Source organism: Lathyrus oleraceus, chromosome 1 (assembly GCF_024323335.1).
Source record: "Lathyrus oleraceus cultivar Zhongwan6 chromosome 1, CAAS_Psat_ZW6_1.0, whole genome shotgun sequence".
NCBI classification, from domain to species: domain Eukaryota; kingdom Viridiplantae; phylum Streptophyta; class Magnoliopsida; order Fabales; family Fabaceae; genus Lathyrus; species Lathyrus oleraceus.
In genome coordinates, this window is record NC_066579.1 from 422,737,336 (window position 1) to 422,763,790 (window position 26,455).

The 26,455-nt window shown below is 39.5% G+C and overlaps 1 protein-coding gene across 1 annotated transcript; it reads left to right on the top strand.

The window, feature by feature from the left end:
* Positions 1-682: 682 nt before the first annotated feature.
* Positions 683-3,550, top strand: LOC127078635 (uncharacterized). The gene is made up of 6 exons (XM_051019077.1): positions 683-1,037; positions 1,662-1,898; positions 1,995-2,106; positions 2,188-2,362; positions 2,526-2,763; positions 2,922-3,550. The coding sequence occupies exons 1-6, from the start codon at positions 863-865 to the stop codon at positions 3,212-3,214; spliced, it is 1,230 nt and encodes a 409-aa protein (XP_050875034.1). The 5' UTR covers positions 683-862; the 3' UTR covers positions 3,215-3,550.
* Positions 3,551-26,455: the final 22,905 nt, after the last annotated feature.

Consider the following 26,455-nt stretch of genomic DNA (forward strand, 5'->3'; position numbering starts at 1 on the left):
AAGAGCATACAACAATCAAAATAATATCATCTGGTGCAAACATCATAATCCTAAAGATGTATGAAATAAATATCGTCATTGTCATTTCTAAGAGCATACAACAATCAAAATAATATCATCTGGTGCAAACATTTCTAAGAGCATACAACACTCACATACACTAAATATCGTCATTGTCATCTACAATAAAGATGTATGAAATAAGTTTGTCAATTCTTCTAATTCTTTCACCTTCGTTAATATCTTCGTCTAACTAAAGGTGTGACAAAAATAGTTCCCATCACACTTCTATTTATATAAAATGAGGTCTATTAAAATATAATATTTTATTATTAATTAAAAATAAAATTAAAAAAAATAAAGAAGGGAAGCCGAAATGAATTGATACCCCTATGAAGAATAAATAATAGACGTCAATTGAATTGACTTGCCACGATGGAGACTCAAATTCATCTTCCTTGTCTTCTAAAATATTAAATGTGACGCCAATCCAATTAACCTAAACTTTGTGCATGAAATTTGTTTTTTTTAAATGAATATTTTAGAAAATAATGTGAAAAACTAATTATTTTAGTATTATCGTTGAAAAAGGTGATTTTTTTAAAGGAATATTTTAAATGAATATTCTAGTATTATCGTAGAAAATATGAGATTAACGTTAATCTTATTTTATTTTTACCGAAGCTTAAAAATAATAAAGTTTGACCCTCCCTTTCTTCCGGTCAAGCAACAAGCCTTTGGTTAAACGACGATTTTTTTTCTCAAACGACACTAGTGGGCCGTGGCAGTGTTTTGTTTCTCAGAACTCGAACGTGTTCAAATTCGACCGTGAAGCGAGGTAGAAGATTACTCGAAATCAACCATGTCGTGTTGTTTGTCTTGCTGCGCATCTTTGACATGCGGTCTCTGTACCTCCGTGGCATCTGGGATCTCTCAAAAATCTGCTAGGATCGGCTACTGTTTTCTCTTTGGCGCCTCTCTCATAGTTTCTTGGATTATCAGAGAAGTTGGTGCACCCCTTTTGGAGAAAATTCCATGTAATTTCATATTTTTAGCTAAAGATTTCAACTTTTTTTTAGTAATTTTGTATTTGGGTATTTGGGTTAATGATTGGATAGTTATGATAAAATGGGTTTATTTTTCTTTCATATTCATAGCCATTGGTTTTCAAGAAATTTGATGCTTACTATTGTGTTGGTTGAATTTGTTTTTTGGGGCAGCCTCATATATCACACTTATAAATGTATAGTTCATATAATTGGAGAAAAATTGAAACTTTGGTACAATATGAACATATATAATGGAATTACCTATTTCATATTTGGTTTTGATTTTTCTGTAATCTTTGTATTTGAATACACAAAATGTCAATCAGTATTGTGTTGTCAATGGTGGAAAATAGTTGTTTGCTCAAATTCAGATACATACTAATGCTATAGTGCCTTTATCATGGAATGCTAGCGGTTTGTTCAAATCCTGCTACACTATAGTGTTATAGCTGCTATTTAACAACACTGATGTCAAATATAAGTTTCATGGTACTTTCAAGAGTTTCTAGTTCTAGTGCATGGAATTCTGTTTGTCGAGCTCTCAATTGATATCTTTTGTTCTGAGCATGACTCTTCTTGCGCTAAGATTTGAATTTGTTTTTCCTCTTACAGGGATAGACTCGTCGGGGACCCACACAAAGGAATGGTATCAAGCGCAAGCGGTTCTTCGTGTGAGTTTGGGAAATTTCTTGTTCTTTGGTGTTTTAGCCCTCATAATGATTGGTGTGAAGGATCAGAATGATACACGTGATTCATGGCACCATGGTGGATGGACCGGAAAGATAGTCATATGGCTTTTGCTGATTGTCCTTGCATTCTTCATTCCAGATTCCGTAATGCTAGTGTATGGTATGATCTGTAATCCTTACTTTCTTGCTCTTGGTTCCTTGTGAGATTGACGATTGACATCTGTGTATTTATAGTTTATAATTATAATATCTGCAGGATTCATATCGAAGTTTGGGGCTGGCTTGTTTTTATTGATTCAAGTGCTAATTTTACTCGACTGCACCCACAATTGGAATGATGCGTGGGTTGAGAAAGATGAACAGAAATGGTATGCGGAAATTCTCTATATAATTCTTTTGCCTATGGTTTTCTAATTGCCACTGTGTTCTTAATAAACATGCATGTTTAGGTATATTGCTCTACTTGTTGTATCACTCGGATGCTACATTGCAGCATATGCGGTGTCTGGAATTCTTTTTATTTGGTTCAACCCTGGTGGATATGATTGTGGTCTTAATGTCTTCTTCCTTTCCATGACGATGATTCTTTGTTTCGTGTTTGCAGTTGTTGCTCTACATCCTAAGGTAATGAATAGAAAGATCTTTATGCAATTGAAGCTATATTTTATATTCCATGTTTTTGTGCAATATGAGTTTCTTGGAAATGAGAGAACACACAGGTGCTTCAATTTCAAGTTACATTCTTTATTTATGATTGAAAATAAATGATAATGTAGTACAAAAACAGGTAAACGGAAGCTTATTGCCTGCATCTGTGATTTCACTTTACTGTGCATATGTGTGCTACACTGGTCTTTCTAGCGAACCTCGAGGTTACGAGTGCAATGGTCTCAACAAGTCCCGAGCTGTAAGCACAAGTACGCTCGTTCTTGGCATGCTAACGACAGTTCTGTCTGTGTTGTATTCCGCACTTCGTGCAGGATCTTCAACCACATTCTTATCACCACCATCTTCACCTAAAGCAGGTAATAGAACAAGTCAGGACTCTTTTCCGATCTCGTATCTTTTCATCCGTGTTGGTATTTTGGATTAAATCCTTTTATGCCTCTTTACATACAATAACTTACATATGTTTGTTTACACTTCATCTCCATATGAAAGTTTTTGGAATATGTTTGTTCAGGTGAGAGCAAACCTCTTCTTGAAGACGCTGAAGAAGGAAAGAGCAAAAAGGAAGAAAAAGAAGCACGGCCAGTTAGTTATTCCTATTCATTCTTCCACCTAATATTTGCCCTGGCCAGCATGTATTCAGCGATGCTTCTTTCTGGATGGACCAGCTCATCTGAAAACTCAGATCTGATAGATGTTGGTTGGACATCGGTATGGGTTCGGATTGGCACAGAATGGGTTACTGCTGGGTTGTATCTGTGGACTCTCTTGGCTCCTTTGTTGTTTCCTGATCGCGAATTCGCTTAACTCTTTCGTCTATAAATGAGTGATTATAACTATATATAGAGTAACCATTAGTTTCGTTCATGAACTTCCATCCTCCTTCTCTGTTCCTCAAGTGAATGAAGATGATAAGTAATCACAACGTTTTGTCATTTTTAAGGAACTGATTATAATGTATTTGAGGACGAAATGAGGAAGAGGGTGCAAGTTAATGAGCGAAGTTGATTGATTGCTCGTTTATATAATGGTACATAGCAATCCAATCGTGTGTAAGGTAGTAAAAGTTATGATCTTTCCTACATACCTATAGAATGTTGTGTAGTAATGCATGATATGTGTATAAGTTCAATCTTCGTGTGATATGCATCAATTTTACTTTGTTACAGAAAATCAGGTGTATGGGTGGAGAAGGTTGGGACATGGAAGGTATAGGATATGAAGAAAATGCAGTATCAAAAAATTGGTAGTGTCATCTTCTGATGTTTCTTTTGATACCATTGTCTGATTTACTGTGGGGTGTATTTCATGTAGCACTACTTGCTGTTTTTAATTAACAAATTTGCATTTTAAAACGAAAGGAAATTTTAAAACAAAAAATCCTTTCGATGCTTGCCTTTTACGTTTTACCATTGATGTGGGTACAAACAATGAGAAGCTGTTGAATGACAAGTTATATATATAAGACTATCTTTTCAAATCTGGACCGATTATCCATCGGATCAAGAAATTGGATCACCAGTCGAACCAACGGGTCACTAGTTAACTTGCATGACGTGGATTTGTGGTCGGGCCGGCGGACCACTAGTTGATCAGCATGGTTGCTAATCCGGTCCATAGGAAAAAGTTACAAAATATAAACAAAATCATTTATATTTTCTTGCATAAACATCTCCGTGGACGACAACGGGAGGAGAAGACGCATAAGGGTCTCTTGGAATACTTTGTTGAAATTCAAACTAGCAGATGACTCGCATAAACATATGTGGATAAATCATATGTGACCTATAAACCAACCATTCGGAGTAGAAGGTTATGTCATCAAAGGGATGTTTTTGACGGTGATCTTCGTACCATGTGTAACGTATATCATCTGTTACACTACGATTAAGAAACAGTTGAAATAACTCGATCACCTGATTTCCTCTTAGCGGGACAAACGTGCAAGTAATTGGCAAACCCTCATAGTAGTCATCGTCATATGACTAGTCGGAGATGCATGGAGAGTGAGAGAGGATCCATGCATAAAAATGTTTCATATAAAATATTAGTAACAGTGTAACATAAGAGTTACGAAATGTTAGTAACAATAAAGGTGCAAATATTATCATAAATAATGTGCATCTTGTTGTTATTTGTCTAGTCTCCCAAAGACAAGCTTCACCTAACATCAAGTATAGGTAAACCAAACAAGCGTCCCCCAGTTGTACTCATGAATTTGCTCGAAGACAATGAAGTATCTAAGGTAAACCAAATCGATCTAATAAGCACTTTTGTCCACAAATATGGACGTGTCAACCAAATACTTGAGATATAACCTCAATGCCATGCTCTATAATGCAAAACTTGGGCATCCTCATCACCGGTCTTCACTTCCGCAACCAGGTGGTCTATATATAGCTTCTCCAGAAATACAAGTCTATCATGAAACCCTCTGGTGTCATCCATCTCTTTTTGGACATCATCCGAGCCAGCTCCTAAATAGGTCACCATCATGTCCAATCCATCAGATCTGGTCATTTTAGAGGGGGCATAATAATCTTTCCCCGATCAGAAGAGGTAACAAGGATGACACATCATCTAGTGTGATGGACATCTCATCAATCAGAAGATGAAAAGATGATGTCTTTGAGTGTTATCTCTCCACAAAGCTGATAACATAATGTAAGAGAGTAAGAGATATTTGAATAAACTATGTGAGAATAACACTATAAAGATTGTATCATATATATAGATATTTATCGTTAATTACATGATATAGTCGATGTGAGACTTATATACAAATATTCTTTAACAAATAAATACATATTCTATCACACCCCCGGAGTTGAAGCGGGAGGTTGACGAATGCTTTGACTGAACTGGAAATCATCAAAGAGAACTCTAGGGAGACCTTTGGTAAAGATATCAACAATCTGGTGTGTAACACCTCAAAATTTGCCCTCCTCTTCTTGAGACTAGCTTGGGTCTTTGCATTTTATATTTTAGAGCATTAGGCATTGCATTTTGCATATCATCTGAAAATAAGAAGATCATCCTCCAAAGTCTTTTTAAAAGATGGCAAGTTGCATGATTCAAGCCTGAGGGTTTCTATGAGTGAATGATCAACCATCTGAGGGCATGGGCTTCAATTAGGGTTTCCTGGTTCTTCAAAGATCTTGAGCATCATCTTATTTGCAAGGATATATTACCATCATCAAGGTTATATCATTCTCAAGGGCTTCGTTGTTCATTCTCAAGTTCCTTTGGATTAGGGTTTTGACCTCTAGTCAACCCTAATCAATGACATTCTTTCAACCAGGGCTTCTCAAAGAAATGAGGTATTGGATGATGATGAGGATCACGTGATCATTATATTGAGCCTACATGAGCTAGGGTTTCATTTCTGAGCAATTTCCCCAAGTGGTAGAGGCTCAAGTGGATCAAAGCATTTCAAGGTCATCTGAGGACCACAATGGTCAACTATGCAGTCAACTGAGGGCTGTGAGGTGGGGAAATGAGTTGAAACACCTCAATCATGTTCAAAAGAGGTCCATTTGTCATTTCAAACATCTATCTTGAAGATTTTGAAGTCATGGCAAAAGTTTCCAAAAATGGAAAGTGACCTGTAATTTCAAGTTTCCAAAAATGGCAAGTTTTTGGTCCACATTCAACTTGACTTATCAACATCAAAGAGGTTTCAAATGGATTTTTGGTGAACATGAAAGTTGAAGATCTTTCTCTCCCCTTTTCAAAAAGTCCTATTTCATGATCATCTGATAATTGGTTGAGAAGTTATGGCTAAATGATCACAAGGTGTACATGGAAGTTCAACATGGCATAACTTTTGACTCAAACCTCCAAATTGGTCCACTCTTTTGGCAAATTGCTCCTCATGACCAATACTTTCCAAGTGAATCATTGCCTTGCATGGAAAAAATTCATATGATCATTGGCTTATACATGTGTATTTGGGAGGGAAAATTGATAATTTGAAATTGGATGATCATACAAGCCAAATACCACTTCCATCTTGATTATTAATTGATTTTTAAGTGAATTTGAACCTTGCATGGCACTGTTCACGTGCACATTGGTTATGCTAAGCACACTTGCCATTTTTGCACTACACCTTATTTTTCACTAATCATGTTTAACAAGGCCTAAATTGGATTAGCATTGTGATTAGTGAACCATATAAAAGCCTAATCATAACTGTTTTTGCTCATAACAGAAAATTCAGATCTGAAAATTCACATTTCCCTCCATTTTTCTCTCACTTTGATTTTCAATTTTCTTCACATAAACCTTCAATTTCTTTGCATAATCATGATCATGGAGCATCACTGAGCAAGAATCAACGCGTGGTTTGAAGAATTGAGCAAGATTTCGTGCAGATCCAAAGCTTCATCAAGTAGATTGGATTTCGAAATTGAAGTGGATTGAAGAGGTTTCAGTGGATTCTTTGTGCATAAAGCTTCACAGCAAGGTTGAGGAAGAAGATCTGGAGAGTTTGGAGGCTTGAAGATACGAATTCAGTACACTGCATCTCAAGTAAGTTGAAATTCGATCCTCACCATTTGCTGTTTCATGTACATGAATGTGTAGATCCTGTTGCACTGAGCATGCTGATATAATTTGTTTTGAAAACGGATGAAAAATGAGGAAGATATGTTGAATTAAAGTTTTGCTCATGAAAATGTTTTCGCTCGATCCATGAAACCTAGCAAGAATTAGGATTAGTGATTGTGATATTTGGACTGTGCGTTGCAAGACCTTTCGAATGATGTAAAGTTTGCTCAATTCTAGAAAAATCCACGGCGGAGCTCCGCCTGGTTGGCCGGAGAAGACGACTGATTCCGCCGTCTGCCACCGTCTGCAAATCACCTAGGGTTTGTGTTTCAAAACGCAGCGTTTTGGCAGGCGCTTTTGACCTTTGAAGCGCGGGTTCGATACCTCGCTCATGTTGTTTCTGAATTTATTTTTGGAACGCTAGTTAACCTTGGAGGCGTGCGTTCGAATCCAGGCGTATGCATTTTCTCTGAATTTCTTTTTGAATTCTCATTTACCTGGAATGCGCGTGTTCGAACCTTGGCTATGCACATTCTGATTTTCCTTTGAATTATCATTTTCCATATTATTTCCATTTTATTTCATTTTTATTTCTTCAACTTCAAAAAATCACAAAAAATTGTAAAATGCTTCAATTTGATTCTAATTTTTTTCACATGCTTGTGTTAATGACTAATATTTTTTAGCATTAATTTCATGAATTGTTTGATTCTGGCTTTTTAATTGTGAATTGTTGATTGCATCATGTGCCAAATTGACATGCTACATTCATTTATTTGTGAAATGCTCATGTTTAATCCAATTGATTTGAAATTTGGCATGCTTGATCTTAACATGTGATTTGATTTTCTGGCTTTGGTTTGAAATTTTTATCATATACCATCACTGTTTTGGACACATGAACATGTAGTATGACAATTTGTGTCACAATTTTTATGTTGCATTTGTGCATTTTCATTCATGTACCATTTGAGCTCTTCTGAATTTAATTTTTTGCATGATGTTTACTCATAACATGAAGTGCTTGCATAAAAAATCTCATGGCCATTGGATGCTTTTCTGTTTTAATTTGGATTTTATAATTTGATTGTCCATTTGGTGCTCATTTGTTGGTCTTTGTTTTACATTGATCATTTGATGCCTTTGCCTTATGAATTGGTCTTGGTCCTTTTGAGGACTTTTTCTTGATTGATTGATTATGCTTTGTGCAAGATATTGAATTCTGTTTTGGCCATTTGACTTGCTTTTGAACCTAGTCTTTGTACTAGTGGTTTGTACACATACTAATTGTGCTTTGTGTTTCAGGTTTGAGCATTTGGCACTAATGGATGGTTTGGTTTCACTTTGTGAGATGCCAATACCTTTGATTACTAACTATTGTTGTGTTGTAGGTCCATTGATGTGATGAACTCATTTGAGTGCTTGCACTTATGACTTGCATTGTGTAGATATTGGAAAGTTCCACTGTTGTCTGTTGGTTTTTCTGAACACAATATTAACTATTTAGCTTTTGTACAGGTACATTAGTCGCTTTGCTTTGCTTGCTAGATTTTGCTTAAGCTTTGGAGTGTGGTTGGTACACCACTGAGGTAGTTTAGCCTCTTTCTCCATGTAGTCTGGAAGTCCTGTCGCCTTTTTGGCAGGCGTTTGGCTGAAGTCCTCCTTAAGAGGCTCTTTGTGTGTTTGTTTACATTTGTGCCAAAGACCTCCAAGTGAGGCATGTTACTTGATAAGTCCTCCTAAGTGAAGAGGCAATTGACAGATAGAAGGGATTAGCAATCAATCCCCTGTTATTCTGTGTGTCGTTCATTATGCTCGCACTACGTGCTGATGCTCTTGAACAAGTACCCAAGATCTTTGTATAGAGTCAGTCAAGTGGAATAGGGTCCCTCTTTCTGGATCCCCACGCTTTCTTTGATTTGAGCTCACCCAGGCCAGGGTTAAGAGCATGAGGTCTCATCCTCAGTACCATTTTGATCTGCTCACCCTGACGTTCAATGTCAGTGGTTAAGAGCTCCTGTTTACCTTTGCATTCTGGCTTGTTTGTCGAGGTTGATATGACCCCTCTTGACTAAAGTCCACCTATTTGTCTGAGCCTCTTGTTTGTATATAGAGTGTGATGATTGCATACATGTGAACTTATGATGTGTTTTTCTCCTTTCTCGGATGAGTTAGGTTAGAGACTTTGACTTAGGGATAGTGATTGCATGACAACTATTAGGCTCGAGTCTAGTCTCCCTTTTAGTTGGTTGCTTCCCTGGTCTCTGGTTAGGAGAGTGTGTCCCCTGTTAAGGGGAACTACGTCACTCTGATTCTCATACCAGATGAGATACGTAGGCAGGAGATCGATCGAGATCTCTCCGGGCGCCCTTTTCTCTTTTTTGTTGTGTTGTGTTTGTTCAACCTTTTTGTTTCTTTGACGTCTCAGCGTCTCTTTGTGTTTGTGTGATAACTATTAGGCTCGAGTTCCAGACCCCCTATTAGTTTGTCAATCTGATAACCTTTTTCTTTGGAGTTCGCTGGTTAGCGATTGTTGCTTGTTTGGAGTCGGATGTAAGTCCATGTATTGGCATTCTGTTTCCTTTTTCTTTGATGTTCGCTGGTTAGCGTGTGTTTTGTTTGGAGTCGGATATAAGTCCATCTATTGGCATTCTGTTTCCTGTTTGTTTTGAGGAGTTAGATGTAAGTCCATCTATTGGCATTCTGTTTCCTTGTTGAGTTTTTCTTTTGACGTCTCAGCGTCTCTTTTTGGTGTTTTATTTCGGCGTGCGTTAGCCGAACTACGAGTGTTCTGATTCTTCCTCTGGATAGAGAAGATACGTAGGCATAGGATGCGATGTCCTAGCGAGCATGTCCTCCATTTCCCCGAACTACGTTGACTCTGATGTTTGTTTCTGACAAACTACGTAGGCCCAGGATGCGACATCCTGCCGAGTCCGCTCCCTCCGTTTTCTTTCTTTCACCGGTTTATTATTCCAGTTGTGTGCATTTTCTTTGAGCAGTTTATCAGCAACCTTATCCTATTCTTTTGAGCGTGGATCCCGTCGAGTACGGCGGACGTGAGGGGTGCTAATACCTTCCCCTTGCGTAACCGACTCCCGTACCTTGCAATCTCTGGTCGTAAGACCATTCCTTTCCCTTTCTTAGGTTAATCCTGCGCTTCCTTTCCGTCATAGGATGAATAGCGTCGGTGGCGGCTCTGTTTTTTCCTGCCGGTTGTTTTTCGCGTTGCGACAGCTGGCGACTCTACTGGGGAGAAGTTGACCTCTTGCTGGTCCATCTTCCCTAAGCGAGTCAATCCTAGCGCTCCTTAGAGTAGTTTTGGTTGCTTTTACTGTTTTATTTATTGCATTTACGATTATTATACTGTGATTATATTTGCATATATGTTTGCATGCATCATATTATCACTGTGCTGGATTCTGGACAGGCGTGGTTCCTATGATTTGGGGTGGGTGTTCTGAGTGGGGCTAAAACCCAGGCCCGAGTATACACCCAGGATTAGCATGGTCTCACGTCTCCTCACATGTTGGATCAACATGTTATTGCGACGTGACATACCACAGCCGGACGAGGTTCTTTTGAGAGAGCTCTTCCTGGTGGAGTCTCCACTATGGTTGAGTTATCTCTTTTGAGCTGTTGACTTCGGTGACCGTTCTTTCCCGGATCTTTGGTTTAGATGATCTTATGAGAGCTGCAACGGCACACCCGAAAGGGCAAACCCGTTGAGTATCTTGTCCGATTGTCGAGACCATTATCCGCCTTAGGATGACCTTATTAGAATTCACCTGTGAGGGGAGGGTTTGATTCTTACAGATACAGGTTCTGTTGGTGACTCTTTGATGGTGACTAATGGTTCAGTTCTTGATCTGGGTCCTATTTATGAGTTGGATTTATGGATTTATTTTCTGACACGCCGGAGTTCTGTCCGTGGTATTTATCAGCGGGTTCCGTTTATTTCGGATCCCCGGGTTGAATTTGGGGTTGCTTGTCCAGATGGTCAGTGATTTACCCGTGATGGTGGTGTATCCCCCGTTCCGTTTATTTCGGAACTCCCGAGTTGGATTTATGGTTACCTAATCCCTCAGATGGTTGTGATCGGTTCTGAGACCGGGGTCCAGTACAGTTGATGATCAGATGACTTGGAGGATGGCACTGTGAATTGCATTCATGCATCTGCATCATTCCCATTTCTCATTCATCTGCATCTAACTCATGTTTATCCATATGTAGGGCACATTCTCGATTGAGATTCTGGTTGAGAGACATCCTGGTTTCGGGAATAAGGACCGATTTAAAAAAAAATGATTGATGTCAAAATGTTGTTGTCAAACTATTATCCATCTCGATGAAACCAGAATCGAAAAAACAGAATGTTCCTCATATGGATATACATTACATTCATGCATAATAACCTGTCTTCTATTTTGCAGGTGTCGGTTTCTCACTTGTTTGATTATCTCAGGAATCATTGCTCGCGAATCATCCCTTTGCACGTAGCTCGTCCGCACAGATACTCTACCAGATGCAACAAACCCAAACTGATGGATCCATCCAACACTGACATTCTCGAGCTGAAAGAGAAGATGAGTGAGTTGGTCAATGCCATGCAGGGGTTCGCCCTGGGGCAGAAAGCAATCGCCGAGAAGGTGGAGAGGATTGAAAGCTGGATGAGAATGGGAAAGATACAGGGAAATGCTCCGTCGTCTGGAGTAAATAAGCCCTTTGGTAATGGTCAGCGCAAGAATAAGGGTGAATCGAGTGTTGTGTATGCCCAAAGAGGACATGGTAGGAATCATTACTACCAACATACTACTGCAGTAACGATTCCTGCTGGTAATCAATCGGTACAACAGCAACATCAGCCACCTCAACAGAGAGCACAGAGAGCTGGGTACCAAGTGAGAGGAAGAATGATTGATCGTCAGTTTGATAGGCCACCCGTGACATATGCTTTTCTGTTTAAGAAGTTGATGGATCTTGGGTTAGTTCAGCCGAGGACGTTGGCTCCGGTAAGACTAGATCAGAGGCCTGCAAGTCACGATGAGAACGTCAAGTGCGAGTTCCATTCTGGTGCACCCGGGCATAACATTGAGGGTTGTAGAGATTTTAAGCATGTTGTCCAAGACTTGGTAGATTCCAAAGTCATCAATTTTACACTGTCACCGAACGTTAATGCTAATCCCATGCCGGCGCATGGTCAAATGATGGTGGGTGCAATTTCTGAGGATGCAGGCCATATCTGTGCGGTGGGTGAAGAGACTGACAGTGACTGCGAGATTGATCAGTGGATAAAACCGTGCGTACCAGGAATGGAGGTCCAGAACTGGAAGGCCGAAAAGATCATCACTGTCACTCTGCGTGAAGAGTAATATTTCTCTTTTTCAATTCTGTTTGCATGAAAGCCATACGTTTTGCCCGAAACGTAATGGTTCATTGTAAGGGCCACCTCATGTGTTTCATTTTGCATTGTTTGCATCATTAATAAACAGACGTTTTTCACATTAAAAGCGGTGTTCCCTGTTTTTCATTTATTTTTGCAGTTTAAAAAACAAAATAAAAATGGCAATGGTTATTTTCATTTTTCCTTCTTTTCATTTGTCTTGTTCCGGCTCAAAAGCAATGCATGAATTAACATTCATGTAGATGCGATCGTTCTCCGGATCTCATTGATAACAATCCTATTACACCCTCATATGACTTCGACAATCCGATCTATCATACTGAAGAAGAAGGCGAAGAAGATTGTGAACTGCCGGAGGAATTAGCCAGGTTGTTGAAATAAGAGGAGAAGGTGATTCAACCGCACGAGGAGCAAGTTGGGGTTGTTAATCTGGGTACCGAGGAGGTCAGAAAGGAAGTAAAGGTTGGGGACGCTTTGGAGGTGAGTGTCAAGAGCAGAATGGTAGCACTGTTGAAAGAGTATGTTGATATCTTCGCCTGGTCTTATCAAGATATGCCAGGGTTGGATACCGATATTGTTGTGCATAGGTTACCATTGAGAGAAGACTGTCCTCCAGTGAAACAGAAGTTGCGCAGAACTCGACCCGAGATGGCCATGAAAATTAAAGAGGAGGTGCAAAAGCAGTGGGATGCTGGTTTCCTAGCTATCACTAATTATCCGCCTTGGGTCGCGAACATTGTGCCGGTGCCGAAGAGGATGAAAAAGTGAGGATGTGTGTGGACTATCGGGATTTGAACAGAGCTAGCCCGAAAGATGATTTTCCATTACCTCACATCGATGTGTTGGTAGATAATACAGCTCAGCTCTCAGTGTTTTCCTTCATGGATGGCTTTTCTGGCTATAGTCAAATTAAAATATCGCTAGATGATATGGAGAAAACAACGTTCATCACACTATGGGGCACTTTTTGTTATAAGGTGATGCCATTCGGTCTCAAGAATGCCGGTGCCACGTATCAAAGAGCTATGGTGACTTTGTTTCATGATATGATTCATCATGAAATTGAATGTTATGTTGATGACATGATAGCAAAGTCCCAAACAGAAGAGGGGCATTTGGTAGACTTGGCCAAGTTGTTTGACCGGTTGAGACAATTCAGATTGAGGTTGAATCCGAATAAGTGCACTTTCGGAGTGCGGCCCGGTAAGTTGCTGGGGTTTATTGTGAGCGAAAAAGGAATCGAGGTTGATCATGCCAAAGTAAAAGCAATACAAGAAATGCCTGAACCGAGAACAGAAAAAGAGGTTTGTGGTTTCTTAGGTAGATTGAACTACATTTCACGGTTCATATCTCATCTAACAGCCACGTGTGAACCCATATTCAAGTTGTTGAGAAAAGATCAAACAGTCAGGTGGAATGACGATTGCCAAGCGGCATTTGAAAAGATAAAAGAATATTTGCAGGAGCCTCCGATTCTGATGCCTCCTGAGGAGGGACGACCGTTAATTCTGTACTTGACAGTCCTCGAGGGGTCTATGGGGTGTGTATTGGGGCAGCATGACGAGTCTGGTCGAAAAGAGCATGCAATTTACTACCTTAGCAAAAAGTTTACCGACTGTGAAACAAGATATTCACTGCTCGAGAAAACTTGTTGTGCTTTGGCATGGGCTGCTCGCCGACTAAGACCGTATATGCTGGTTCATACCACTTTGTTGATTTCCAAGATGGATCCGATCAAGTATATATTTGAGAAGCCAGCATTGACCGGACGGGTTGCGAGATGGCAAATGATTTTGACTGAATACGATATTCAGTACACTTCTCAGAAAGCAATAAAGGGGAGTGTATTGTCTGATTACCTCGCCCAGCAACCCATTGAGGATTATCAACCGATGAAGTTTGAATTCCCTGATGAGGACATCATGTTTCTCAAATCGAAAGATTATGAGGAACCTATCCCGGAGGAGGGGCCTGACTCTGAATCCGAATGGATTCTGACGTTTGAATGCACCAACAATGTGGATGAATATGACCTATAAGGATTGACACGAGATGTTGCCGTTTGCATTGCACGGGTATCGAACCTCGGTGCGTACATCTACTGGGGCAACGCCTTTCTCGCTTGTGTATGGGATGGAAGCCGTGTTACCGATCGAGGTCCAGATTCCGTCATTGAGAGTCCTGATGGACGTGAAATTGGAAGAGGCTGAATGGGTAAGGACTCGGTATGAAGAGTTGAGCTTGATTGAGGAAAAGAGGCTGGCGGCCATTTGTCATGGGCAGTTGTACCAGCAGCGAATGAAGCGTGCTTTTGACCGAAAGGTACGACCTCGTGTGTACCATGTGGGAGATATGGTGTTGAAAAGGATCCTTCCTCCTCAAAACGATCGTCGGGGCAAGTGGACACCCAATTATGAAGGTCCATTCGTGGTCAAGAAGGTTTTCTCTGGTGGAGCCTTGTTGTTGACGACCATGGATGGCGAGGATTTTCCATCCCCTGTGAATGCGAACGCAGTTAAAAAATACTTCGTATAAGAGACCCGCTGGACGAAAAGAATAAAATAGTCCAGGCAAAAAGGGGCATCCCGGCGAACCAAAGAAAAAAATGAAAAAAGGTTCGGGCAAAAATTAGGGATAAAAAGAAAAAACTGTACACCCGGCAAGTCGAAAACCCCACAAGGGCGGCTTGGGCAAAAAAGGGTATCCCGGTGGACTGAAAACCCGAAAGGGCGGTCCAGGCAAAAGAGGGATTGAAACGAACAACTGCGTCTAGCATGATCGTTTGTACTGTGAAAATGACCCATGGGTAATCCCCGACAGAGATCGGTCGGAAGCGTCTTGTTCAGAAGGCAGAAAGCACGGAGAGTCTTGAGGACATATGGGTTGTAACCGGGTTGGATCTCGATGAGATCACGGTTTCTCATTGCCAGTAGGATAGATTTTCCTTTTGTGCGCAATTACCTCTTTTCAGGGATTGCTTCCTGTGTATTGCTCAGTTACGAGCCACACCTTTTTCAATCAATAAAATGCATATTCAGTCAAATAATTTTGTTTTTGTTTTCATTACCGCTTTGATTGCAAAAACATCCGTTTATTTTGATAAAGAATCTTTGCCTTTTGAGACATACGGGTCCCTTCCAATGCATGTTTATAGGATTGAAAGCTTGAAATCTTATTAGGAAGGTTGAGTGACTTGGGTGTTGAAATTTTGGCACGCCTGGGGCACGTTTTTATCTAACGATCTCTTTTGCAGGTGCCGTTAGTTATTTTCACTCACTTGCAGGTTGTGATGTGAAGCTTTCCGACGAAAGATCCCCAGTGGAGTCCAATCAGGGATAAAGCGTTGGAGAATGGCGTAAAGACAGCGAGAGACGTGCGACGATCCTGGAGGATTAATCAAGAAGACTCTTCAAAGTATGAAGAATTGGAAAGTTGATACAAATTTGAGGAGTTCGATCTCCGTAGAGTACGGAGAAGTCGAGAATACAAGGTGATGAATCAGAAAAGTCCAGATGAGTTTGGGAGCTCTCAAAAGTGGAAAGTTGACACTATGGTTAGAGAGTGAAGGCCAGTGTTCGACGAGTCGACAGGTGTTCCGTATCAAATATGCCGTATCTCCCCAGCAGGTTCGAGATCGGTATTTCTTAGGCAGCCAGGCCTGAAGGTTGCTGTTCTCCCCAGCAGGTTCGAGGTCGGTGTTTCTTCGACAACTAGGTCTGAAGGTTGTTGTTCTCCCCAGCAAGTTCGAGGTCGGTGTTTCTTCGACAACCAGGTCTGAAGGTTGCTGTTTTCCCCAGCAGGTCTGAAGGTTGTTATTTCCCCAGCGGAGGTGTGTGTTGGTAGCTGTTTCCCCAGCAAAGTCCCCAGGCGGATCGGGTTCAGTGGAGGTCATCCTTAGTAAAGGTTGTCATTTCCCCAGCAGCGGTGTTATCCCAAGCAGGGCTGGAGATTGGAGAGATATCGGGTTCCTTAGCAGAGTTGCTCGTGTCGTCCCTTGAGGGGGATATTTCTTATACATTCATCATTTAGAAAAGCATAGCATATTGCATAACTCATTGTGTAGCATTTCCACGGTTATGGAGCATTACGCTGTAAAACTCATGCATCAGCATTGCAAGCATAAGCTAGTCTCAAGCTGTGGTTACCGTTTGATAATTGGTTTAGCTGGTTGGTGAAGATGTTACTCTGAGGAGTTCGGCATCGTGAGTTTGAATCAACAGTATTCCCCAGTAGTGCGATATTGGAGGAAGGAATTCCGTCGTGCGGAGATGGAAGTTGGAAGATGTTACTCTGAGGAGTTTAACATCGTGATTCTGAATCAACAATATTCCCCAGTAGCGCGATATTGGAGGAAGAGTTTCTGTCGGGAGGAGATGGAAATGAAGATCATTGCAAGCATAAGCTAGTCTCAAGCTGTGGTTACCGTTTGAGAATTGGTTTTGCTGGTTGGTGAAGGTGTTACTCTGAGGAGTTTAGCATCATGATTCTGGATCAACAGTATTCCCCAGTAGTGCGATATTGGAGGAAATTCCGTCGTGCGGAGATGGAAGTTGGAAGATGTTACTTTGAGGAGTTCGGCATCATGATTCTGAATCGACAATATTCCCCAGTAGTGCGATATTGGAGGAAGAAGTTCCGTCGTGCGGAGATGGAAGTTGGAGGACGGTACGCGATCAGCGCGACTCAAGCCGTGGTTACCGTTTAAGGATTGGTTTAGCTGGTTGGTGAAGATGTTACTCTGAGGAGTTTAGCATCGTGACGTTGGATTAGCAATATTCCCCAGTAGCGCGATATTGGAGGAAAATTTTCCGTCGGGCGGAGATGGAAATGAAGATCAGAGAATGTTACGCGATCAGCGCGAAAATTGGGGTTCAAATGGAGAAAAGGAAGTGCTGGGCATTTTCTGGAGAACGGGGATCAAATGGAGAAAAGGAAGTGCTGGGCATTTTCTGGAGAACGAGGATCAAATGGAGAAAAGGAAGTGCTGGGCATTTTCTGGAGAACGGGGATCAAATGGAGAAAAGGAAGTGTTGGGCATTTTCTGGAGAACGGGGTTCAAATGGAGAAAAGGAAGTGTTGGGCATTTTCTGGAGAACGGGGATCAAATGGAGAAAAGGAAGTGCTGAGCATTTTCTGGAGAACGGGGATCAAATGGAGAAAAGGAAGTGCTGGGCATTTTTTGGAGAACGGGGTTCAAATGGAGAAAAGGAAGTGCTGGGCATTTTCTGGAGAACGGGGTTCAACTGGAGATTGGAGTTGAAGATTGTATCCGGGATGAGGTCCTCAGGATTGTCTTCTGATCATGTGTCACCTTAGACTTTGGTGAGGCCCAGAGAAGTCGTTATGGGTGTCTTCGAGGGAAGAAATGCACATGTTACCTTCCTTTTGTGAAGGTATACTCTCCGATATGTCGCTGTCAGAGTGGTGGTTGGTGTTATTTCCGACGTTGTCAACGGAATTAGCACGGGAGAATGGAGAACGGGGTTCAAATTGAGAAAAGGAGACGCAAAGTGTCTTCTGGAGAACGGGGTTCAAATGGAGAAAAGGAGACACGGGGTGTTTTCTAGAGAATGGGGTTCACAACGACGATCGCGAGTTATCGTTAGGCGACTGAGGTTCAAATGGAGAACGGGGTTCATTGTTTGGCAGCAAGAGTGACGTGAAGTTGTCGGGGTTCAAATGCGGCGATCAGGGATCATTCGCGCGAAAGAGAAAATATTTGCTTTGGGGTTCAAGAAAAAAAGGGAAAAAAAAAGAAAAAAAAAGAAGGAAAAAAATCAAAGAAGTTGTGGGGCTCAAGAAAAGCAAAAAAAAAAAAATCAAATCAAAAAATAAATCAAATCAAAGAAGTTGTGGGGTTCAAGAAAAGCAAAAAATAATAACAAAAGAATAATCCCCGGCGGAGCGCAAATTGTTCGTTTGTTCTTCGTATTCAACCATTCTTCACCCTGGTCATCTGGAAGCCGAGGCTGTTCATATCGACAGGTTCACAGTGGATTGAGTAAGGGCAGCCTGTTCGTGGCTCATCTTTATTATCCCTAGCATAAGTTGTTGGCCCGCGCGCCTCAATTATCACTTTCCCTATTTTTGCCGATGCTGACAGGCATGAAAGTTTCCCGGTATTCAGACCGAAGTGGCATTCAGGCCAGTTTTCCCGGTGTTCAGACCGAAGTGGCATTCAGGCCAGTTTTCCCGGTATTCAGACCGAAGTAGTATTCAGGCCAGTTTTCCGATGTTCAGATCGAAGAAGTTTCCGACGGTCAGGTCGAAGCACTTGTGGCACTCAGGCCAGTTTTTTGGTATTCAGATCGAAGTGGTATTCAGGCCAGATTTTCCGATGTTCAGATCGAAGAAGCTTCCAACATTCAGGTTGACGCAGCTTGCGGCATTCAGGTCAGCTTTCCGGTGTTCAGACTGAAGTGGTATTCAGACCAGATTTTCCGATGTTCAGATCGAAGAAGCTTCTGACGTTCAGGTTGACGCAGCTTGCGGCATTCAGGCCAGGTTTCCAGTGTTCAGACTGAGGTGGTATTCAGACCAGATTTTCCGATGTTCAGATCGAAGAAGCTTCCGACGTTCAGATCGACGCAGCTTGCGGCATTCAGGCCAGGTTTCCGGTGTTCAGGCCGAAGTGGTATTCAGGCCAAATTTTCCGATGTTCAGATCGAAGAAGTTTCCGACGTTTAGGTCGAAGCACTTGTGGCACTCAGGCCATGTTTCCGATGTTCAGATCGAAGAAGTTTCCGACGTTCAGGTCGACGTAGCTTGTGGCATTCAGGCCAGTCTCCCGGTATTCAGACCGAAGGGACATTCAGGCCAAGTTTTCCGATGTTCAGATCGAAGAAATTTCCGACATTCAGGTCGAAGCACTTGTGGCATTCAGGCCAGCTTTCCAGTATTCAGACCGACGTGGCATTCAGGCCAGTCTCTCGGTGTTCAGACCGATGTTTAATAATATCATATCTTCCGGTATTCAGACCGAAGTGGCATTCAGGCCAGTGTTCCAGTATTCAGACTGATGAACGGCGTTTAGGCCATGGTTATTCTTGTGTTACCATTTATTTTGGTATCCAGGCTAATATTCTTTTTCGGTATTCAGACCGACTATCACCGTACCAGACGAATTCTTCTTTCAAGATCACCTCTTTGCCGATTCTGACAGGCATTGTTACTTAATTCCCAGCGGAGTGCAAATTGTTCGTCTGTTCTTTGTATTCAATCACTCTTCACCCTGATCATCTGAAAGCCGAGGCTGTTCATATCGACAAGTTCACAGTAGATTGAATAGGGTCAGTTGTAACACCTCAAAATTTGTCCTCCTCTTCTTGAGACTAGCTTGGGTCTTTGCATTTCATATTTTAGAGCATTAGGCATTGCATTTTGCATATCATCTGAAAATAAGAAGATCATCCTCCAAAGTCTTTTTAAAAGATGGCAAGTTGCATGATTCAAGCTTGAGGGTTTCTATGAGTGGATGATCAACCATCTGAGGGCATGGGCTTCAATTAGGGTTTCCTGGTTCTTCAAAGATCTTGAGCATCATCTTATTTTCAAGGATATATTACCATCATCAAGGTTATATCATTCTCAAGGGCTTCGTTGTTCATTCTCAAGTTCCTTTGGATTAGGGATTTGACCTCTGGTCAACCCTAATCAATGACATTCTTTCAACCAGGGCTTCTCAAAGAAATGAGGTATTGGCTGATGATGAGGATCACGTGATCATTATATTGAGCCTACATGAGCTAGGGTTTCATTTCTGAGCAATTTCCCCAAGTGGTAGAGGCTCAAGTGGATCAAAGCATTTCAAGGTCATCTGAGTGTTGGTGTAAGCCCTAGAGGCCAATACTTTTGGTACTTGTATCGAATAATAAAAGGCTTTTTCTTTATTATGGTTGATTAATAAAGTCCCTAAAATAGATAGTCCGTTTAATGTATTAAGTGTGACTTAATCATGAGAACACATTAAACATAAGGACACTATTCTTAAAGTATCCGTAGTCGAGCTTTAGTGTGAAGTGGGATAACATTAAAGCATTAAGACTATTGTGTTTGTAGACTGATGATCACATCTCATGGATCATGGATAAAGAGTTATCAAGTCTTAAACATAGGTATGAATATTAGGAGTAATATTTATACCGGATTGACCCGCTATGAGAATACTATATAGAAAGTTATGCAAAGTGTCATAAGTTATTCTCATGGTGATAATAGTGTATTCCACTCTTCGACCTGAAACCACTATGGATCCTAGATGTAGAGTCGAGTGCTTTATTGCTGATCCAACGTTGTTCGTAACTAGATAACCATAAAGACAGTTGATGGGTACTCCACGAAGCATGCTAAGGGACATGAGTGACCTAGATGGAATTTGCCCATCCTGCATAACAGGATAAATGTCTATGGGCCCAATATTGAACTGGACAAGGATGACACGGTCTATGCCTTGTGTTCAATATAGACATAAGGGCAAAAGGGTAATTATACACATAAGTATTATCACAGAAGGAATTGTCAGATCACATGACATTTTCGTGTCTTGGGTAGCAGTGATGTGTTGCTAGATACCGCTCACTGTTTATTATGTTAAATGTGTGATTTAATATAATTGCCAACGTCACGAAAACCTACAGGGTCACACACAAAGGACGGATTGATGAGAGATAGAGTAACTAAGGAATACCATAAGGTACGGTGCCCTTAAGTGAATTATAGAACATCGTAAGGTACGATGAACTTGAGTAGAATACGAAATATGGTAAGGTACCATGGGCTTAAGTGATTTTGGGCATATTATAAGATATGGGCCAAAATACACTTAAGTGGGCTTTTTAGCTTGAAGCCCACACAAGTGGTTCTATAAATAGAACCCTTGTGTAGAAGCATGTTTAGCGGTTGCATTATTTTCGTTTTCTCTCACTCTCTCTCTCTCACTCAAAGCCTTCATTCGTACCAGCTAGCACTGAGATTGAAGGAACCCGTTCGTGTGGACTGAGTAGAGACGTTGTCATCGTTCAACGTTCGTGATCGCTTCGTGGATCTGGATCAAAGGTTTTGATCGTCACAAGAGATCTGCACCAAAGGTTTCAATCGTCATAAGAGGTAAATATTCTATCACTGATCATGACCATTCGTAAGGATCTCTAAAGGAGAAAATTTTAATTTCCGCTGCGTTTTGGACCGCAATTCTCCTACACTGAGGACCACAATGGTCAAATGTGCAGTCAACTGAGGGCTGTGAGGTGGGGAAATGAGTTGAAACACCTCAATCATGTTCAAAAGAGGTCCATTTGTAATTTCAAACATCTATCTTGAAGATTTTGAAGTCATGGCAAAAGTTTCCAAAAATGGAAAGTGACATGTAATTTCAAGTTTCCAAAAATGGCAAGTTTTTAGTCCACATTCAACTTGACTTATCAACATCAAAGAGGTTTCAAATGGATTTTTTGTGAACATGAAAGTTGAAGATCTTTCTCTCCCCTTTTCAAAAAGTCCTATTTCATGATCATCTGATGATTGGTTGAGAAGTTATGGCTAAATGACCACAAGGTGTACATGGAAGTTCAACATGGCATAACTTTTGACTCAAACCTCCAAATTGGTCCACTCTTTTGGCAAATTGCTCCTCATGACCAATACGCGGCCAATTTTCAGAAGGATTCACAAAATCTATTTTTCAGCATATTGCACATCATGATAGACTTGTGGTATTTTGATCATATCTAGAGCGTTGTAACTTGGAACGACATGGTACTGATGGAAAATGAAAGCTAACATCAGGGACTACAACTTTAATGTGAACACCTAAGGATAATTCACATTTCCTATACGCGTATCGATTGTCCCTTACACTTATCAGATTTGAAAAATGGTGTCTCTCTGCCCATTCATGTACGACTTGCCCCTATACACCCCATATGCGTAAGGCACCCCCATACGCCCAATATACCCATTTGTATCGAATTATCTTTGATTTTCTAATAGATTATTTCTTTTATGAGTTTAATTCTTTCTCTCTCGAAAAAATCGAGGATGATTTACGTTTATCTGTTATGCAGGACTGTCAACAATAACGCTTGATGGAAATATTTTATCTTAGATATCACCTAGGGCTAGGGATACCATTTAGAAACCTATATGCTTTGCTAGACTAAAGTATATGTTCTTGATAATTGAATTCTTAAATTCATCTATAATTATATATGCACATATGAGTTAATTTGAATGTTTAACGATTTACTCACTAAGGACTTATGAGTAGATACACTTGAGAACAGTAATTTGTGACGATAAAGTAAGTTGATACAAGGTCAAGTTAGTATTATTAATGAGCTCATGATCAAACCCTAATTCGTAGCACACTTTACTCATATTATTTTCTACTCTATTTTAATTTTCTGTTATTTAATCTTATTCGCTAAAAACCCAATTAAAACCCATGATTAATTTTGTTTAACTAAAGAAACGTGAACCCCATATCACCACGCAACCCTTGAGATCAATATTTGGGATTTCCCATTATTACTACATTGGCAGAGTAGTACACTTGCTAACTTACTGATCAACGGTCTTTGCAATTATGGTTTCACCATCGTCCTTTTGTCGATGCGATATTTTCAAGTTATGGTCTAACCATCATCTTTTGTCGATGGCGATATTAACAAATTACTGGTCTTAGCGTCATCCTTTTAATGTCAACGGTCTTTGTAGTTATGGTCTCACCATCATTCTTTTGTCGATGACGATCTTTTCAAGTTGTGTTCTAACCATTTAATCGATGGTGATCTTTACAAATAATTGATCTTAATGCGATCCTTTTGATGTCAATGGTCTTTGTAGTTATGGTCTCACCATCATCCTTTTGTTGATGACGATCTTTGCAAGTTGTGATCTAACCATCGTCCTTTTATTGATGGAGATCTTTGTAAATTGTTGATCCTACTGTCATCCATTTCATATTGGAAGTATTTGCAGTTATTGTCTCACCATCGTCCTTTTGTCGATGGTGATCTTTGCAAATTATGGTCTAATCATCATCTTTTATTGATGGTGATCTTTATAAATTATTGATATTACCATCATCCTTTTGATGTCGGGGGTCTTTGCAGTTATGGTCTTACCATCGTCCTTTTATCGATGGCGATCTTTACAAGTTGTGGTCTAATCATCTTCCTTTTTTCGATGGCGATCTTTGCAAATTAGTGATATTACCGTTATCCTTTTGATGCCAATAGTCTTTCCAGATATGGTCTCATCGTCGTCCTTTTATCGATGGCGATCTTTGCAAGTTATGGTATTATCATCGTCCTTTTGTCAATGGCAATCTTTGCAAGTTATGGTCTCACCATCGTCCTTTTATCGATGGTGATATTTGCAAATTATTGATCTTACCGTCATCTTTTGATATCGTCGATCTTTGTAGTTATGGTCTCACCATCGTCCTTTTGTCGATGGCGATCTTTGCAAGTTATGGTTCAACCATAATCCTTTTTGTTGATGGTGATCTTTGCAAATTGTTGAGCTTGTCCTCATCCTTTTGATGTCGACGATCTTTGTAGTTTTGATCTCACCATCATCCTTTTGTGGATGGCGATCTTTGCGGTGTGATCAATATCAACTTGAGAGTTGATATTTATCCAATATCTTATCCTAGTATCTTGTTTTCTTAATCTTGCTACACTCTCCATCTTTTTCTAAGACAAAATATGGGGTCTTTTTGTATCTTAACCTCTACCCTGAAGGTATGAAAACTGTGGCAGTTCATCCCCCCGGATTTAAGGCAATTAGATAGGGGCAACTGTCATACTCCAATTTTTTCCTACCATTTATTTGCTTTTAAGTCGTTGCATTGAATTGCATCTTTCTTGCATAGTACTATTTGCATTCATATCTCATATGCATTCACAATAAGCCATGTGGCTTATCGCCAAGGTTTGACCTTGTGTATGGTCTTGTTTTTAGGTCATTGACATTGTTCTTGCACATAGTCATGGTTTGAGTGTTTGACTTAGGGCTTATTTTGGTTATTGTTTTCCCTTTTAAAATTATCATTTGGTCATGGTTTATGTTTTTGATTTATGGTTGGATTAAGATCATTATAGATTTATGTGATTTTTGCAATTAAATTTTTTGCAATTTTGAATGATGTCAATCGATTGATGCATCAATGCAGTCAATTGTTTGGTTTAGAAAATGGTTTTTTCAAATTGAAAAATATACAAAATATTTCTAAGTATAAAATGCATTGACATGAATTATTAGTGATGTCATGGATTAATTTTAGATAGTTTGAGCACTTAAGAATATAAGTAACCATGAGATACCATATTTACCATCTTGTTCGATCATCAATAACATGGCCATTTGAGCAGATTCTTCCATACTTTAGCATTTGGTAATGTCTTCACACTATAGATTGTCTTCATCAAAACATCTTCATTGAAGGCTTGACTTTACAAAGATGAATTATTATTTTAGATCATTGTTTTTTAAAGTGTTGGATTGTTAGTGTTCAGTTTGATAATAATTCGTTGTACCAAAATACTCGTACCTTTAATTTTTATCATAGTGGAAGACATTACCCTTTCTGATGATTAACATTATCGAAGAGTGAAGTAGGCACATCAAGGACGAATTTCCGAACCACTTTATATACTATGTACATTCTTCTATCTCTATATCTATAATTTTTTGCATTATATCATGTATAATTAATCATAATTCATCATTAAAGTATCACCTAGAATTAGATCGTGCTTATAGATTGTTATCACATAAGTGTAAGTTTGTGATGCATTTAATTTGATAAATATTTGTCTCTTAAATTAAGTTTACGATGACTCTAAGTTTATGGATTTAAAGTGCTTGTTAAAGAAACTTCAAGTATACTTAAGTTAATGATTTTGTTTGATATCTTGTCTCTAAGATAATGAGGAAACATGTTATATTTAATCCATTTGTCATGTTTTACTTCCACTCATTTTATTTTGCTTCCACACTTTAACTCTAATTTTGTAAAAAGAAATCATTTTTGTATTCAATTATTTTTAAGGGGTACGGTCTATTCAACCCCCTTCTAGACCTTATCATATCTACATTCTCACCCAATAGATTATCATGGTTCAGCCTAAACCAAATGGATTACTCCAGTCTCTAAGAGTATCCTCTTTAAATTTCCACTAAAACCAACTTGAACTTCTACACTAGTTCATCCCGACAACCTTACACAAACAATTTGACCTTTTACAACAGGTTCAACCCAATACCTTTACATAATCCATTAGAGCTTTTACACTAATTTTCATTTTAAAATACATAAATATCATTCTCAATTCAAAATACATTAATTTTCTGAATTGAAACTTTCTACTATCTTTCTTTCTCTCATTCTTTTCTAAAGTTTTTTTTCACTAAAGTTTCCTTAATTTCATGAGTGAAAATTTTTATTTGAGAGTTGTTTTATATTGGTGTTGTGTTGTAATTGTTTATTCAAAAGCTTAATTCTCTTGTGATCTCTTTGTAATAGATTTGAAAGTTGCAAACTAAATCTATAAAAAAATTGGGTGCATGTTGTTAAGTTGATCTTGTATAAAAGCTCTAGTTATTTATTTAATGTTTTTGGACGTATCATGTGCAAAAGATCGAGTTGTTTGGGTTGATCCCCTATAAAAGTTAAAGGTTGTTTTAGTAGAAATATTAAGGAGAAACTATTAGGGACTGGAGTTGACCAAATGGTTTATAGGTCGGATTAAGATAAATCTCTAGTGTGATCTTTATACCCCTTATCCCTTTTATCTTATGTTATTTATTTTATTTCTATGTTACTTCTCTATCTATTTTAAAAGCATACATTGTTATAATCGGTTTTTAAATTTTTAATATCACAATTCATCTCCCTTTTATATTTGAAATCACTTGGTCAATATTTATGAGATTGTATCTCCTAATCAAAGTCAATATTTCTTCGAGGAATCTCTTCCCATGAGTTGTATACATCAATGATCTATGACCTATTAGATTGAATGTCTTGGACGGTATAATCTTCATAGAATGCCATATATTTACTCAGAATAATCTTCTTGGTTTTAGGA

What these genes read in the sequence shown, in the direction of transcription:
- LOC127078635 (XM_051019077.1), top strand. Translation starts at nt 863, where the DNA reads ATGTCGTGTTGTTTGTCTTGCTGCGCATCTTTGACATGCGGTCTCTGT. An exon ending in TTCCGTAATGCTAGTGTATG is followed by an intron (nt 1,899 to 1,994) that starts GTATGATCTGTA and finishes TAATATCTGCAG; the next exon opens with GATTCATATCGAAGTTTGGG. An exon ending in TTGTTGCTCTACATCCTAAG is followed by an intron (nt 2,363 to 2,525) that starts GTAATGAATAGA and finishes GTACAAAAACAG; the next exon opens with GTAAACGGAAGCTTATTGCC.